At 40.6% G+C, this 13366-nt stretch overlaps 1 protein-coding gene across 4 annotated transcripts in view; it reads left to right on the forward strand.

The window, feature by feature from the left end:
• CDH13 (cadherin 13) overlaps nt 1-13366 on the forward strand; it is a 786172-nt gene that overhangs the window by 252251 nt on the left and 520555 nt on the right. For all 4 annotated transcript variants that reach the window (XM_073308069.1, XM_073308070.1, XM_073308071.1 and 1 more), the window contains exon 3: nt 9126-9334. In XM_073308069.1, the coding sequence (XP_073164170.1) occupies nt 9126-9334 (209 nt within the window). The remainder of the gene's footprint in view (nt 1-9125; nt 9335-13366) is intronic.

Genomic DNA, 13366 nt, shown 5'->3' on the forward strand with positions numbered 1-13366 from the left:
TATTACAGCCCTTAACATAGTGGTTCTCAACTGTGGTCCACTGCTTGTTCAGGGAAAGCCCCTGGCGCACCAGGCTGGTTTGTTTATCTGCCGCTTCTGCAGGTTTGGCCGATCGTGGCTCCCACTGGCCGCGGTTCGCCGCTCCAGACTAATGGGGGCTGCGGGAAGGGGCGCAGGCCGAGGGGCTTTCCCTGAACAAGTGGTGGACTACAGTTGAGAACCACTGCCTTAACGTATCTGAAGACTGTTAACAGGTCCCCCATCCGTTGTCTTTTCAGAAAACTAAACGTGCCCAGTTTTTTTAACCTTTCCTTACAGGTCAGGGTTTCTAAACCTTTTATCATTGTCATTGCTCTCCTCTGCACACTCTTTCCAATTTGATCCAATCTTTCCTATAGTGTGGGTCCCAGAACTGGATCAGTGCTGAGTAGAGTGGGACAATTAACTCCTGGGTCTTACCTACAACTAATACCTCCTGCTGATACATCCCAGAATGATATTATCCTTTTTGACAACTCCATCACATTGCTGACTTCTATTCAATGTGTGGTCCATTATAACACCCAGATTCTTTTCAGCAGTAATATCCCCTAATCATTTATTCCCCATTTTGTAGTTGTGCATTTGACTTTTCCTTCCTAAGTGTAGTACTTTGCTCTTATTTTTGTTGAGTTCAGGCTAAGCTTCTGTGTTGTGAAAGTTGTTTTTGAATTATAATCTTGTTCTCCAAATTGTTTGCAATCCCTCCCATATTGGTGTCATCCACAAATTTTATAAGCATGCTCTCCACTCCATTATTCAAGTCATTAATGAATAGTACTGGATCTAGACCTGCCCCCCCCGTGGAACCCTACTATATATGTCCTCCCAGTTTGACAGAAAACCATTGATAACTACTCGGAGTATGGTCTTTCAACCAGTTATAGTACTTTATAGTAAATTTACCACTTTATAGTAAATTCATCTAGACCACATGTCCCTAGTTTGCTTATGAGAATGTCCTGTGGAACTGTGTGAAAAGCCTTATAAAATCAAGATATATCATGTCTACTGCTTCCCCCATCCACTAGGTAAGCAACTCTGTCAAAGAAGGAAATTAGGTTGGTTTAGTATGATTTGTTCCTGGCAAATCCATGCTGGGTATTCCTTATAACAGTCCATCCTCGAAGAGCTTACAAATTGATTTAATAATTTTGTTCCAGTATCTTTCTAGGTGTCAAAGTTAGGCTGACTGGTCTATAATTCCCTTTTTTCTCCCCCTTTTAAAGATAGTCACTATGTTTGCTCTATTCCAGTCTTCTGGGACCTCACACATACTCAAGGAGTTCTCAAAGATAATTACTAATGGTTCAAGATTGCTTCAACCAGTTCCTTAAGTACGATAGGATGAATTTCATCAGGACCTACCCCTTGAATACATCTAACTAGTCTAAATGTTCTTTAATCTGTTCTTTCTCTTTTTTGCTTTGTGTTCCTTCCCTCTTGTTGGTAACATTAATTGTGTTGAGTATCTGGTCCCCATTAACCTTTATAGTAAAGGCTGGAAAAAAATAGGCATTAAACACCTGAGCCTTCTTGATGTCGTCATTCATTAGTTCTCCTTCACTGCTAAGTAAAGGACTTATGCTTTCCTTCATCTTTTTCTTGCTCCTAATGTATTTCTACAGCGTCTTCATATTGCCTTATGTCCTTTGCTAAGTGTAACTCATTTTGTACCTTAGCAAGTTCTGATTTTGTTCCAATATATCTGATATTCTTTTGTACTCCTCCTTACTAATTAGTCTGTTTCCACTTTTTGTGGGATTCCTTTTTGAGTTTTAGGTCATAAAAGATCTCCTGGTGGAGCCATATTGGCTTCTTTCTATTCTTCTAATCTTTTGCATCAGGATAGTTTGTAGTTGTGCCTTTAATATTGTCTCCTTGAGATTTTAATATTGTCTCCTTAGATTTTCTTCCCATGGAACCTTGCATACAAGTTCTGAGTTTGTCTGCTATTTTGAAGTCCATTATCCTTTTTCTGCTGCTCTCACTCCTTCCTTTTTCATGATCACTTTCACCCAAATTGCCTTCTACCTACAGATTTGCTACCAGTTCCTCCCTGTTGGTCAGAATCAAATCTAAAGTAGCTATCTGCCAGCCCTTCAGAGTCTCAATGTGTGGATGAGACGATGGTGTAGAGGGGAGGGGTTTAGATTTATTAGGAACTGGGGAAACCTTTGGGATGGGGGGAGCCTATACAGGAAGGATGGGCTCAGCCTATACAGGAAGGATGGGCTCCATCTAAACCAAAGTGGATCCAGACTGCTGGCCCTTAACCTTAAAAAGGTTGCAGAGCAGTTTTTAAACTAAGAGATGGGCAGGGGGGAGCCGATTGTTGCAGAGGCGCATGTGGATCAGACAAAGACTTCTCTTAGCGGAGAGTCTATTGATAGAGATTCTCTAGGTTTTAGTCAGGAGGAAGGGATGGAAGAGGATAAAGTATGGGCCAGATAAGATGAGAAACGTGTCAGATTCTTTATGTGAACATCAGAAAAGGGCAGGCAAACAATGACAAGTTTTTAAAGTGCTTGTACACAAATGCTAGAAGTCTAAATAATAAGACGGGTGAACTAGAGTGCCTTGTGTTAAAGGAGGATATTGATATAATAGGCATCATAGAAACCAGGTGGAGTGAGGACAATCAATGGGACACAATCATTCCGGGGTACAAAATATATCAGAAGGACAAAACAGGTCCTGCAGGGCTGGGGAGTGGCACTATATGTGAAAGAAAATGTAGAATCAAATTAAATAAAAATCTTAAATGAATCCACATGTTCCATAGAATCTCTGTGGACAGTAATTCTATGCTCTAATAAGAATATAACAGTAGGGATCTATTATCGACCACCTGACCAGGACAGTGATAGTGACGATGAAATGCTAAGGGAGATTAGAAAGGCTATCAAAATAAAAAACTCAATAATAGTGGGGGATTTCAATTATCCCCATATTGACTGGATACATGTCACCTCAGCACAAAATGCAGACACAAAATTTCTCGATACTTTAAATGGCTGCTTCTTGGAGCAGTTGGTACAGGAACCCACAAGGGGAGAGGAAACTCTCGATCTAGTCCTGAGTGGAGCGCAGGATCTGGTCCAAGAGGGAACTATAATGGGACTGCTTGGAAATAGTGACCATAATATAACAACATTTAACATTCCTGTGGTGGGAAGAACACCTCAACAGCCCAACACTGTGGCATTTAATTTCAGAAAGGGAAACTATTCACAAATGAGGAGGTTAGTTAAACAGAAATTAAAAGGTACAATGACTAGAGTGAAATCCCTGCAAGCTGCATGGACACTTTTCAAAGACACCATAATAGAGGCTCAACTTAAACGTATACCCCAAATTAAAAAACACAATAAAAGAACTAAAAAAGAGCCACCGTGGCTTAACAACCATATAAAAAAAACAGTGAGAGATAAAAAGGCATCTTTTAAAAAGTGGAAGTCAAATCCTAGTGAGGTAAATGGAAAGAAGCATGAACGCTGACAGATTAAGTGTAAAAATATAATAAGAAAAACCAAAAAGGAGTTTGAAGAACAGCTAGCCAAAAACTCAAAGGTAATAACAAAATGTTCTTTTAAGTACATCAGAAGCAGGAAGCCAGCTAAACAACCAGTGGGGCCCCTGGATGATCGAGATACAAAAGGAGCACTTAAAGACGATAAAGTCATTGTGGAGAAACTAAATGAATTCTTTGCTTCAGTCTTCATGGCTGAGGATGTTAGGGAGATTCCCAAACCTAGGAGCAGTCTTTTGTAGGTGGCAAATCTGAGGAATTCACAGATTGACATGTCACTAGAGAAGGTTTTGGAATTAATTGAGAAACTTAAAAGTGACAAGTCACTGGGACCAGATGGTATTCACTAAAGAGGGGAACTCAAATCTGAAATTGCGGAACTATTAACTATGGTTTGTAACCTGTCCTTTAAATCAGCTACTGTACCCAATGACTGGAAGATAGCTAATGTAACACCAATATTTAAGAAGGGCTCTAGAGGTGATCCTGGTAATTACAGACTGGTAAGTCTAACGTCAGTACCAGGCAAATTAGTTGAAACAATAGTAAAGAATAAAATTGTCAGGTACATAGAACATAAATTGTTGGGCAAAAGTCAACATGGTTTCTGTAAAGGGAAATCATGTCTTACTGATCTATTAGAGTTCTTTGAGGGGGTCAACAAACATGTGGACAAGAAGGATCCAGAGGACATAGTGTACTTAGATTTCCAGAAAGCCTTTGACAAGGTCCCTCACCAAAGGTTCATATGTAAATTAAGTTGTCATGGGATAAGAGGAAAGATCCTTTCATTGATTGAGAACTGGTTAAAAGACAGAGAACAAAGGGTAGGAATAAATGGTAAATATTCAGAATGGAGAGGGGTAACTAGTGGTGTTCCCCAAGGGTCAGTCCTAGGACCAATCTATTCAACTTATTCATAAATGATCTGGAGAAAGAGGTAAACAGTGAGGTGACAAAGTTTGCAGATGAAACTAAATTGCTCAAGATAGTTGAGACCAAAGCAAACTGTGAAGAACTTCAAAAAGATCTCACAAAACTAAGTGATTGGGCAACAAAATGGCAAATGAAATTTAATGTGGATAAATGTAAAGTAATGCACACTGGAAAAAATAACCCCAACTATACGCACAATATGATGGGGGCTAATTTAGCTACAACTAATCAGGAGAGAGATCTTGGAGTCATCGTGGATAGTTCTCTGAAGATGTCCACACAGTGTGCAGCGGCAGTCATAAAAGCAAATGGGATGTTAGGAATCATTAAAAAAGGGATAGAGAATAAGACTGAGAATATCTTATTGCCCTTATATAAATCCATGGTACACCCACATCTTGAATACTGTGTACAGATGTGGTCCCCTCATCTCAAAAAAGATATACCGGCATTAGAAAAGGTTCAGAAAAGGGCAACTAAAATTATTAGGGGTTTGGAACGGATCCCATATGAGGAGAGATTAAAGAGGCTAGGACTTTTCAGATTGGAAGAGAGGAGACTAAGGGGGGATATGATAGAGGTATATAAAATCATGAGTGGTGTGGAGAAAGTGAATAAGGAAAAGTTATTTACTTGTTCCCATAATATAAGAACTAGAGGCCACCAAATGAAATTAATGGGTAGCAGGTTTAAAACAAATAAAAGGAAGTTCTTCTTCACTCAGCGCACAGTCAACCTGTGGAACTCCTTGCCTGAGGAGGTTGTGAAGGCTAGGACTATAACAGGGTTTAAAAGAGAACTGGATAAATTCATGGAGGTTAAGTCCATTAATGGCTATTAGCCAGGATGGGTAAGGAATGGTGTCCCTAGCCTCTGTTTGTCAGAGGGTGGAGATGGATGGCAGGAGAGAGATCACTAGATCATTACCTGTTAGGTTCACTCCCTCTGGGGCACCTGGCATTGGCCACTGTTGGTAGACAGGATACTGAGCTGGATGGACCTTTGTTCTGACCCAGAATGGCCGTTATGTTCTCCCAGTACACCAGGCTGGCTGAGAGGGTAGGGGCTGGTATTGTCCCTGGTATTGTCCAAGCTGATATTCCTTAACCAGTCTGATGCCTTAGTGCTTAGTCTGCCACATACTGTAACCACTTGCCCTTTGCAGCCGCTTCTGGTTCAATTTAGCATCTGAGGTTCTGATTTGTCAGAGGTGCTTAGCACCTGCACTCCCATTGACATCAGTTGGAGTTGTGGGTACCATCGCCTCTGAAAATCAGCCCTAGTGTGCATTTTAGGCCGCACTCCACAATGCATCACATGGTAACAAGCTTCACTCAAACTGAAGAATCAAAGGGCCACAGATTTCCCATCTCTGCAATTTTCTGGTGGTGGGGTTCAAATGCAGTGGATTTCCAGGTGGAAATTTGACTAGGTCTACAGTCCCCTGGCAGCCCAGGTCCCAGAACTGCAGTGCTGTGAATATATGCTTAATCCACAGCATTGGTGGAATGAGGTCATATGAGAAATTTACCTGCAGGTCTGTTATGCCAGTCAGTTGTAGATTGTCTCTGTAGTGTGTGTCCAGTCATGGTACAGTACAAAATTATTCTGTATCTGAGACCACAGCTTTGGTTCCAGTATTGGTCATGGCTGTGATAGAATCTAGGAATTTCTTGACTATAAAAACAACAACTGAACCTAACAGGATAATCTCAACAGTGGATTTAACCAGTTAATCATTTTGAAGCTTGCTTTATTTTTAATAACTCTAATGCCTTTGATCTTCTATAATTTCTGGGTGCTTGTCTGTAGCCATAAACAACAACAGTTTTTAAAGATCCACTACAGAAGGGAAAACAAGATCAAAACAGCAAGCAACCCACAATGAACTTAAAAGAAGTTCACTGTACCAGCAGCTTAATAAGCAATCTGGAAATCTAGGGTGGATCTCCTTTTAAAAAAAAACAAACCCCACACTAAACACATGCAATCCATCTTTCTCAACTGGAGAAACCTAAAAGATTTACGGTGCAACTGCAAGTTTGTGGTGAAGACTTCTTAATCACATGGTTTATTATGAGGTCTAAAGCTGACATGATGTAACTGAGATTCCATTTTAATGAAGTGTGTAATTACTGCAGGCAATGGTATTCACAGTATTTAAAGGCTAGGAGCACCTGCTAAATCTCCAAGGTCTTTAGGGGCAAAACTGTCTGTAGTATAAATCTGTAATGGTTAAGGAGACTCACACAGCTCAAGAAAAACCCATTCTACATGTACTGAATTATATGATCTGAATTAACTCGCGTTACTCATCATTTACCAAAAAGAAAAGGAGTACTTGTGGCACCTTAGAGACTAACCAATTTATTTGAGCATGAGCTTTCGTGAGCTACAGCTCACTTCATCGGATGCATACTGTGGAAACTGCAGAAGACATTATATATACACAGAGACCATGAAACAATACCTCCTTCCACCCCATTCTCCTGCTGGTAATAGCTTATCTAAAGTGATCATCAAGTTGGGCCATTTCCAGCACAAATCCAGGTTTTCTCACCCTCTGCTTCCCCCCCCGCACAAACTCACTCTCCTGCTGGTAATAGCCCATCCAAAGCGACCACTCAGGAGTGAGTGGTCGCTTTGGATGAGCTATTACCAGCAGGAGAGTGAGTTTGTGTGTGTGGTTTTTGGAGGGGAGTGGGGGGGGTGAGAACCTGGATTTGTGCTGGAAATGGCCCACCTTGATTATCATACACATTTTAAAGAGTGGTCACTTTGGATGGGCTATTACCAGCAGGAGAGTGAGTTTGTGTGGGGGGGGGCGGAGGGTGAGAACCTGGATTAGTGCTGGAAATGGCCCAACTTGATGATCACTTTAGATAAGCTATTACCAGCAGGAGAGTGGGGTGGAAGGAGGTATTGTTTCATGGTCTCTATGTATATATAATGTCTTCTGCAGTTTCCACAGTATGCATCCGATGAAGTGAGCTGTAGCTCACGAAAGCTCATGCTCAAATAAATTGGTTAGTCTCTAAGGTGCCACAAGTACTCCTTTTCTTTTTGCGAATACAGACTAACACGGCTGTTACTCTGAAACCTGTCATTTACCAAATGTAACCTATAACATCTAGCATACATTTTCACTGTATTGTGAAATAAGAAAGATAAAAGAAATGGGGATAGATACTTGTATCACCCCATAACTTATCAACTTGCAGTAGCTTGCTGATTGTGCACTTGAAATTAATGTAATTCATCACAGTATCTTTCTTAATTACCATCAATCTCTTGTTTCCCTTTTGTATGTTTTTTTTAGAGATCTCTTTAAAGAAGAATTGTGTTGTAATGAATTGTTGGTAAAGATGATAATATATTAAAATAAAGTCCCGAAGATGCAGAGCAATAGCAAGTATGCAGAACATGTATATCTGAGCAACACTGTCTACCTTCACAAGGCTTAAAACAGTTTCTTGGTAGCATAAACACTTTCTATCTATGGATATATAGGGGCAGATCCCCAGCTGGTGTGCTCTCAATGATCTATGACCATTTATACTAGGGCTGAGGATCAATGGCATTATGACAATTTTGACCAGGATGAGGATCTGCCCCATAGTTTTATTAATGGTGGAAGTCTGACAAACACAAAGAACTATATTGCTCCATTGATGGTTGCTGTTAAATACGGTGCCCACACAATGGTAACTGGGATCCTGTATTTGGGTGATAGCTGTGTTTTAAATGGTGGCTAATATAACTACCTTACTTGCTTAATTCTATATAACCTAAAATAGTCACCTTCATAGATCATCAGCCCTTTATAAAAGGATCTCAAATCAATAAATAAGATAAACATCCTGCAAACACAAAGTCCATACTACTCACAATTACAGTATTTTGAATTACATTTCACACTGTTACAATTATGGGGAAGATTTTTAAAAACATAAGAAGCAGGTAGGTGCTCACTTCCCATTGACGAATCAGTGGAAGTTGGCTGTCTATCTTCTATTTACAACTTTAAACAATAAGGAGGGTTAGTTTTAATGTGGAATTCATACATTTTGCCAGATATCTTAATAGTGACTTTCAAACTGTAGTATGCTTTCTGTCACACTTTTCTGTCATATAACATTTTTACAATAGAATATGTACACAGGTTAAAAACAACCAATTCCAGTCATGAAGGCAACATACTGGTTACCTTTAACTGTTTGGTTAGCCTTAAAGACTCTAGAGGTCCAATTACATGAACAACTCCATAATAAGTATTCTGTAGATACTACCTAGTATGTGCAATTAGGTATGTATTTGCTGTTTGTGTGATCTTGATTTGAGTAGTCACAAAATGCCCATGACTGAAATTATTAATTCATGTCTTAGCTACCCAATTTTCCTGGTCAAATCTTGCATCCCTCCAAAACTGCACACACACAAGCTTGTCCACAAAGTGATGGTCATGCAAACAGAGAGCTTGATTGGAGACCACTTTGAAAATGTGCTCCATAGTTTGAACTAGTTGTGTATGATATCTGTGGAGAAGCAAATCATGTATAAATGTTTGAAGTTTGTGTGCAGACCAATACTTACACTCTTGTTTCTTCTTCTTTCCCAGTGGTGTTTGATGACTGCAAGGGGAATGACAAGTTGAACTTTGAAGTTTCTAACCCAGATTTTAAGGTGGAACCCAATGGATCTTTAGTTGCACTGAAAAATATAACTGAAGCTGGCAGAGCTTTGTTCATCCATGCCCGGTCTGCCCAGGCTGAAGATATGGCAGAAGTTGTAGTTGTCGGAGGGAAAGACAATCATGGCTCTTTAAAGGTAATAAAAGACCAAAGTTCACAAGAGAATGTCAAGGAGGGTTGCCGTTTCAATGTAACTAACATATTAAACACTAGACAGCTTTACCTCCTTAAAAGAGAGATGTCATCAGACATAAGAACAGCCATACTGGGCCAGACCAGTGGTCCATCTAGCCCAGGATCCTGTCTTCTGACAGTGGCCAGTGCCAGGTGCCTCAGAGGGAATGAACAGAACAGGCAATCGAGTGATCCATCCCCTGTCCTCCACTTCCAGCCTCTGAAAAACAAAGGCTAGGGACACTCAGATCATGACGTTACGTGCCTGACCATCCTGGCTAATAGCCGTTAATTGACCCATAGTCCAAGTATTTTAATATTCTGAACTCTTGAAATTAGGGCTGTTGTATGATATTGAGTTACTACATATTTCCTAGGCACCAACAGAGAATTGATAATGCCAATGAAGGCCAGATATTAACAAAAGAACCATTCATACAAAACAGCCCTTCTGCAAGGACACAGATCAGCTTTGTTGAGGGTAGCTCATAAGAGGCCGAACCCTAATAACCTTACTGGTGCAAACCAATGGGGCTAGACAGCCATGGTGTGGCCCTTACTGAGGATCTGAGAAGACTTACTGTAAACATGTAATTTAGGTCCTACAAATCCTTAACATTCATTAGAAATCTAAGAGTGACATGGGAATGAATTCCAGCCTACGGCTCTTAAATTTTTTAATATGGGTCTCCTATGTCCTAGTGTACATCAATGCCTGTACCAATTATTACCCCACATTTTGCTGTCTCTTCTTTACATGCCAATGATTTTTGTTCCACTTTGTCCATAGAATAGTGTCTCCTTCCTTTTTCACATACAATTTCAACATAATCCTAAAATGATGGGGTGGAGGGCGGGGGAATTGATTGAAATGTTTACTTTATACGCAACAAAATAACAAAAGAAAAACTGATGTAACCTTCGTTTCTGTGCCATGGCATTCAGCAAGTAGGCAGGCATGACAGTGACTTACAAGATAATTAAGCCCGGTACCTTTACAGACCTATAATTTAAAGAAACTCAAAGAAGCCATAATGAGGAGGGTTATAAAGAGTGACTGATCCAGCGTCTTATTTCAGTATTTAGACTTTTGGCTGGGAGCACTTTCATTATATTTCCGACAATAGCTATAGTAGTTTAACTTAAATCTTCCATTTTTTTAAAAAAATGGGTTAGCTGTAGGGCTAACAAAGGCTGAACAAACTTTTAAAAGTCAATGGCCGAGGGAAAGGTTTTGATTTGCATTTTAAGTTGTATTGAATGTGAATATAGATTGCCGGGGAAAACAAATGGCATCAGAAAGTTGTTATAGCATGAGTAGAGGTGGTTAGAACATTTTCAACTAAAGGAAATTTTGTCAGCCTTTCCGTTTCAACTAAGGATATGTCTACAAGGCAAGCAGAAACCTGTGGCGCTGAGTCTTGCAGCCTGGGTCTACAGACTCAGGCTTGCACTACAATTCTAAAAATAGCTGTTGTACACATTTGGGCTCAGGCTTTAGAGCCTGAGCTCTGGCCCAAGCCCAGACACGAGACCTGCAGCCTGAATCTGTAGACCCAGGCTCTGAGACTCACTGCTGTGAGCGTCTCCTTGCCATGTTGATGTACCATAGGTCACCTCAAGAGCAAGAGTGACTCTCTCACATGCTATAGCTGGCTAGTTAGGGCACTGGCATGGAATCAGAGAAACCCTGGTTCAAGTTCTTGCTCTACCTTATTCAGCGTGATTTTTGGAGGAAAACTCTCTGGTCTGAAGCAGGGGCTTGAATCTGAGTCTCCAGCATCACAGAACAGGCTATAACACACACTCACTCTTCCATTTTTGTGAAAGTGTTCAAAACATTTTGTTCCAGTGTGGAACAAAAAACAAACGTTGAAACCTGGAAGTTTGCCGTGAAATGGTATTGTGCCCTTTAGTCAGCTCTAATTGTGAGATGAGGGATGGGCCCAGATCCAAACAGCCCTGAATGCTGCTGATAGATCTGGAGCCAATCTTTGGGGCCCAGTCCCTGTGTGAAAGTCTTGTTCTTTATGAGCCACATCCTGAAGTTCTTACTCAATTTTTATTCAGTCTTCCTGAATGAGGCAGCCCTTCCATTGTCTTCAATAGCAGGTTTCCTGTGAAAGGTATGACCTCAGGATCTGAACCACTATTTTTGTGAGAAAGGGGAGATTTCTCTGAGAAGAAAAACAGACTGTTGGCATGGGGTATCTATGTGCATGTTTGTGCCGTGCACTTAACTATATCTATCAATGCACGTTGGTCCTCAACTGCTATTCAGGTGGTGAGATTCTCTTCTTCAGACTCCCAAGTGTACTGATTAATGCTCAGGACAGGTTTAAAAGCCATCAACTTCACTTTATTCATAAATAACGTTTGATATGAACTCTGGTCCTGGGCTCTGTTCTGGCCACTTTTTGCTGCTCTAGTGGAAGAAAACCAACCTAAATCTGCAGATCCAACTGTTGGCTGATCTCCCCCACACAGGTGGATCCTCAGAGGGTGTAGAGCTACCTGTAGCATCTCCTACACCTGCAGCCATCAACCTTTTTACAGCTGCTGGTATAGGGGACATGACTGGGAGAAAGGGCTGTGACCAGCGTCCCCATTCAAAATGATAATCCTCGCCTGTAGTAAGGACATTGGCAACTTGTGGCTGCTTAACCTTGTCTTGGGAAACTATCCTGGTGTAGAGCAACATCAGGATTTGTTTCAGAGTAGCAGCCGTGTTAGTCTGTATCCGCAAAAAGAACAGGAGTACTTGTGGCACCTTAGAGATTAACAAATTTATCTGAACATGAGCTGCAGCTCACTTCATCGGATGCATTCAGTGGAAAATACAGTGGAGAGATTTTATATACACAGAGAACACGAAACAATGGGTGTTATCATACACACTGTAACGAGAGTGATCAGGTAAGGTGAGCTATTACCAGCAGGAGAGCGGGGGGACTTACCTGATCACTCTCGTTACAGTGTGTATGGTAACACCCATTGTTTCATGTTCTCTGTGTATATAAAATCTCTCCACTGTATTTTCCACTGCATGCATCCGATGAAGTGAGCTGTAGCTCACGAAAGCTTATGCTCAAATAAATGTGTTAGTCTCTAAGGTGCCACAAGTCCTCTTTTTCTTTTATCAGGATTTGGTGACAGTGGAGAGAATCTTTCCAGCCTTCCATCTTGTGTTTACTGAGCATTCCCCAGTGATGTCAGAGAATCAGTCCCAGAGCTGCTGGATTAATCCAAGTCTTTCTAAGGAGGATTGTATTTTTTTAGCAAACAGTTCAGTTATTATTTGCCTATATTAAGTCCAACATAGTCTGTTTTGTCTTTCTGTGTGTCAAATTCAAGTAGAATTTGAAGATTACATTGTCCTATCTGAAGTGATTTTATGATAAATTTGAACTTAAACCTTCGTGCTACAATCTCAATGTGTCAGCATGGAAACAGCAAAACTGCTCCATCTGTGTGTGAGATGGATCTTGGCTAAGAATAGCTCTGATTGGAACTTTAGCATTTTAGTATAATTCTGTAGGGTTACGATAAGCATATGCTAGAGCAGTGCTTAGCATGCAGTACTTAGAGTTCCGTACCTTGTTTAATTAGAGGATAAGTAGTTATTAAATATTTCCCCACTGCCTGTGTCTGCAGTTTCTCTTTTGAAAGCTTGTAATCTACATCTGTGAAATCCCATTGTTAATGGTTCTAATTACAGAATCTCAACATGTTTAGAAATGACTGACAACAATTGACTAATACAGTGACTGGCAGTCTAGGTAACATTAGCTGTGAGCCTGAAGAGAGACTAAGTAAACGATAAACCTTTAGAAAGGGTGATTGCTCCCAGTCAGAGTTGAGATGGCTACTGGGAAGATATATTCTCCAGAGTTGTCCTCTAAATAAGTTTTTGGATTCTAGTGATCTAATTCCCATTGAAGCCTGTGGAAAGACTCCACCTGACTTCAGTGGGAGATGAATCAGGTCCTAAGTG

This window comes from Lepidochelys kempii, chromosome 12 (genome assembly GCF_965140285.1).
Source record: "Lepidochelys kempii isolate rLepKem1 chromosome 12, rLepKem1.hap1, whole genome shotgun sequence".
In the NCBI taxonomy this organism is placed as follows: domain Eukaryota; kingdom Metazoa; phylum Chordata; order Testudines; family Cheloniidae; genus Lepidochelys; species Lepidochelys kempii.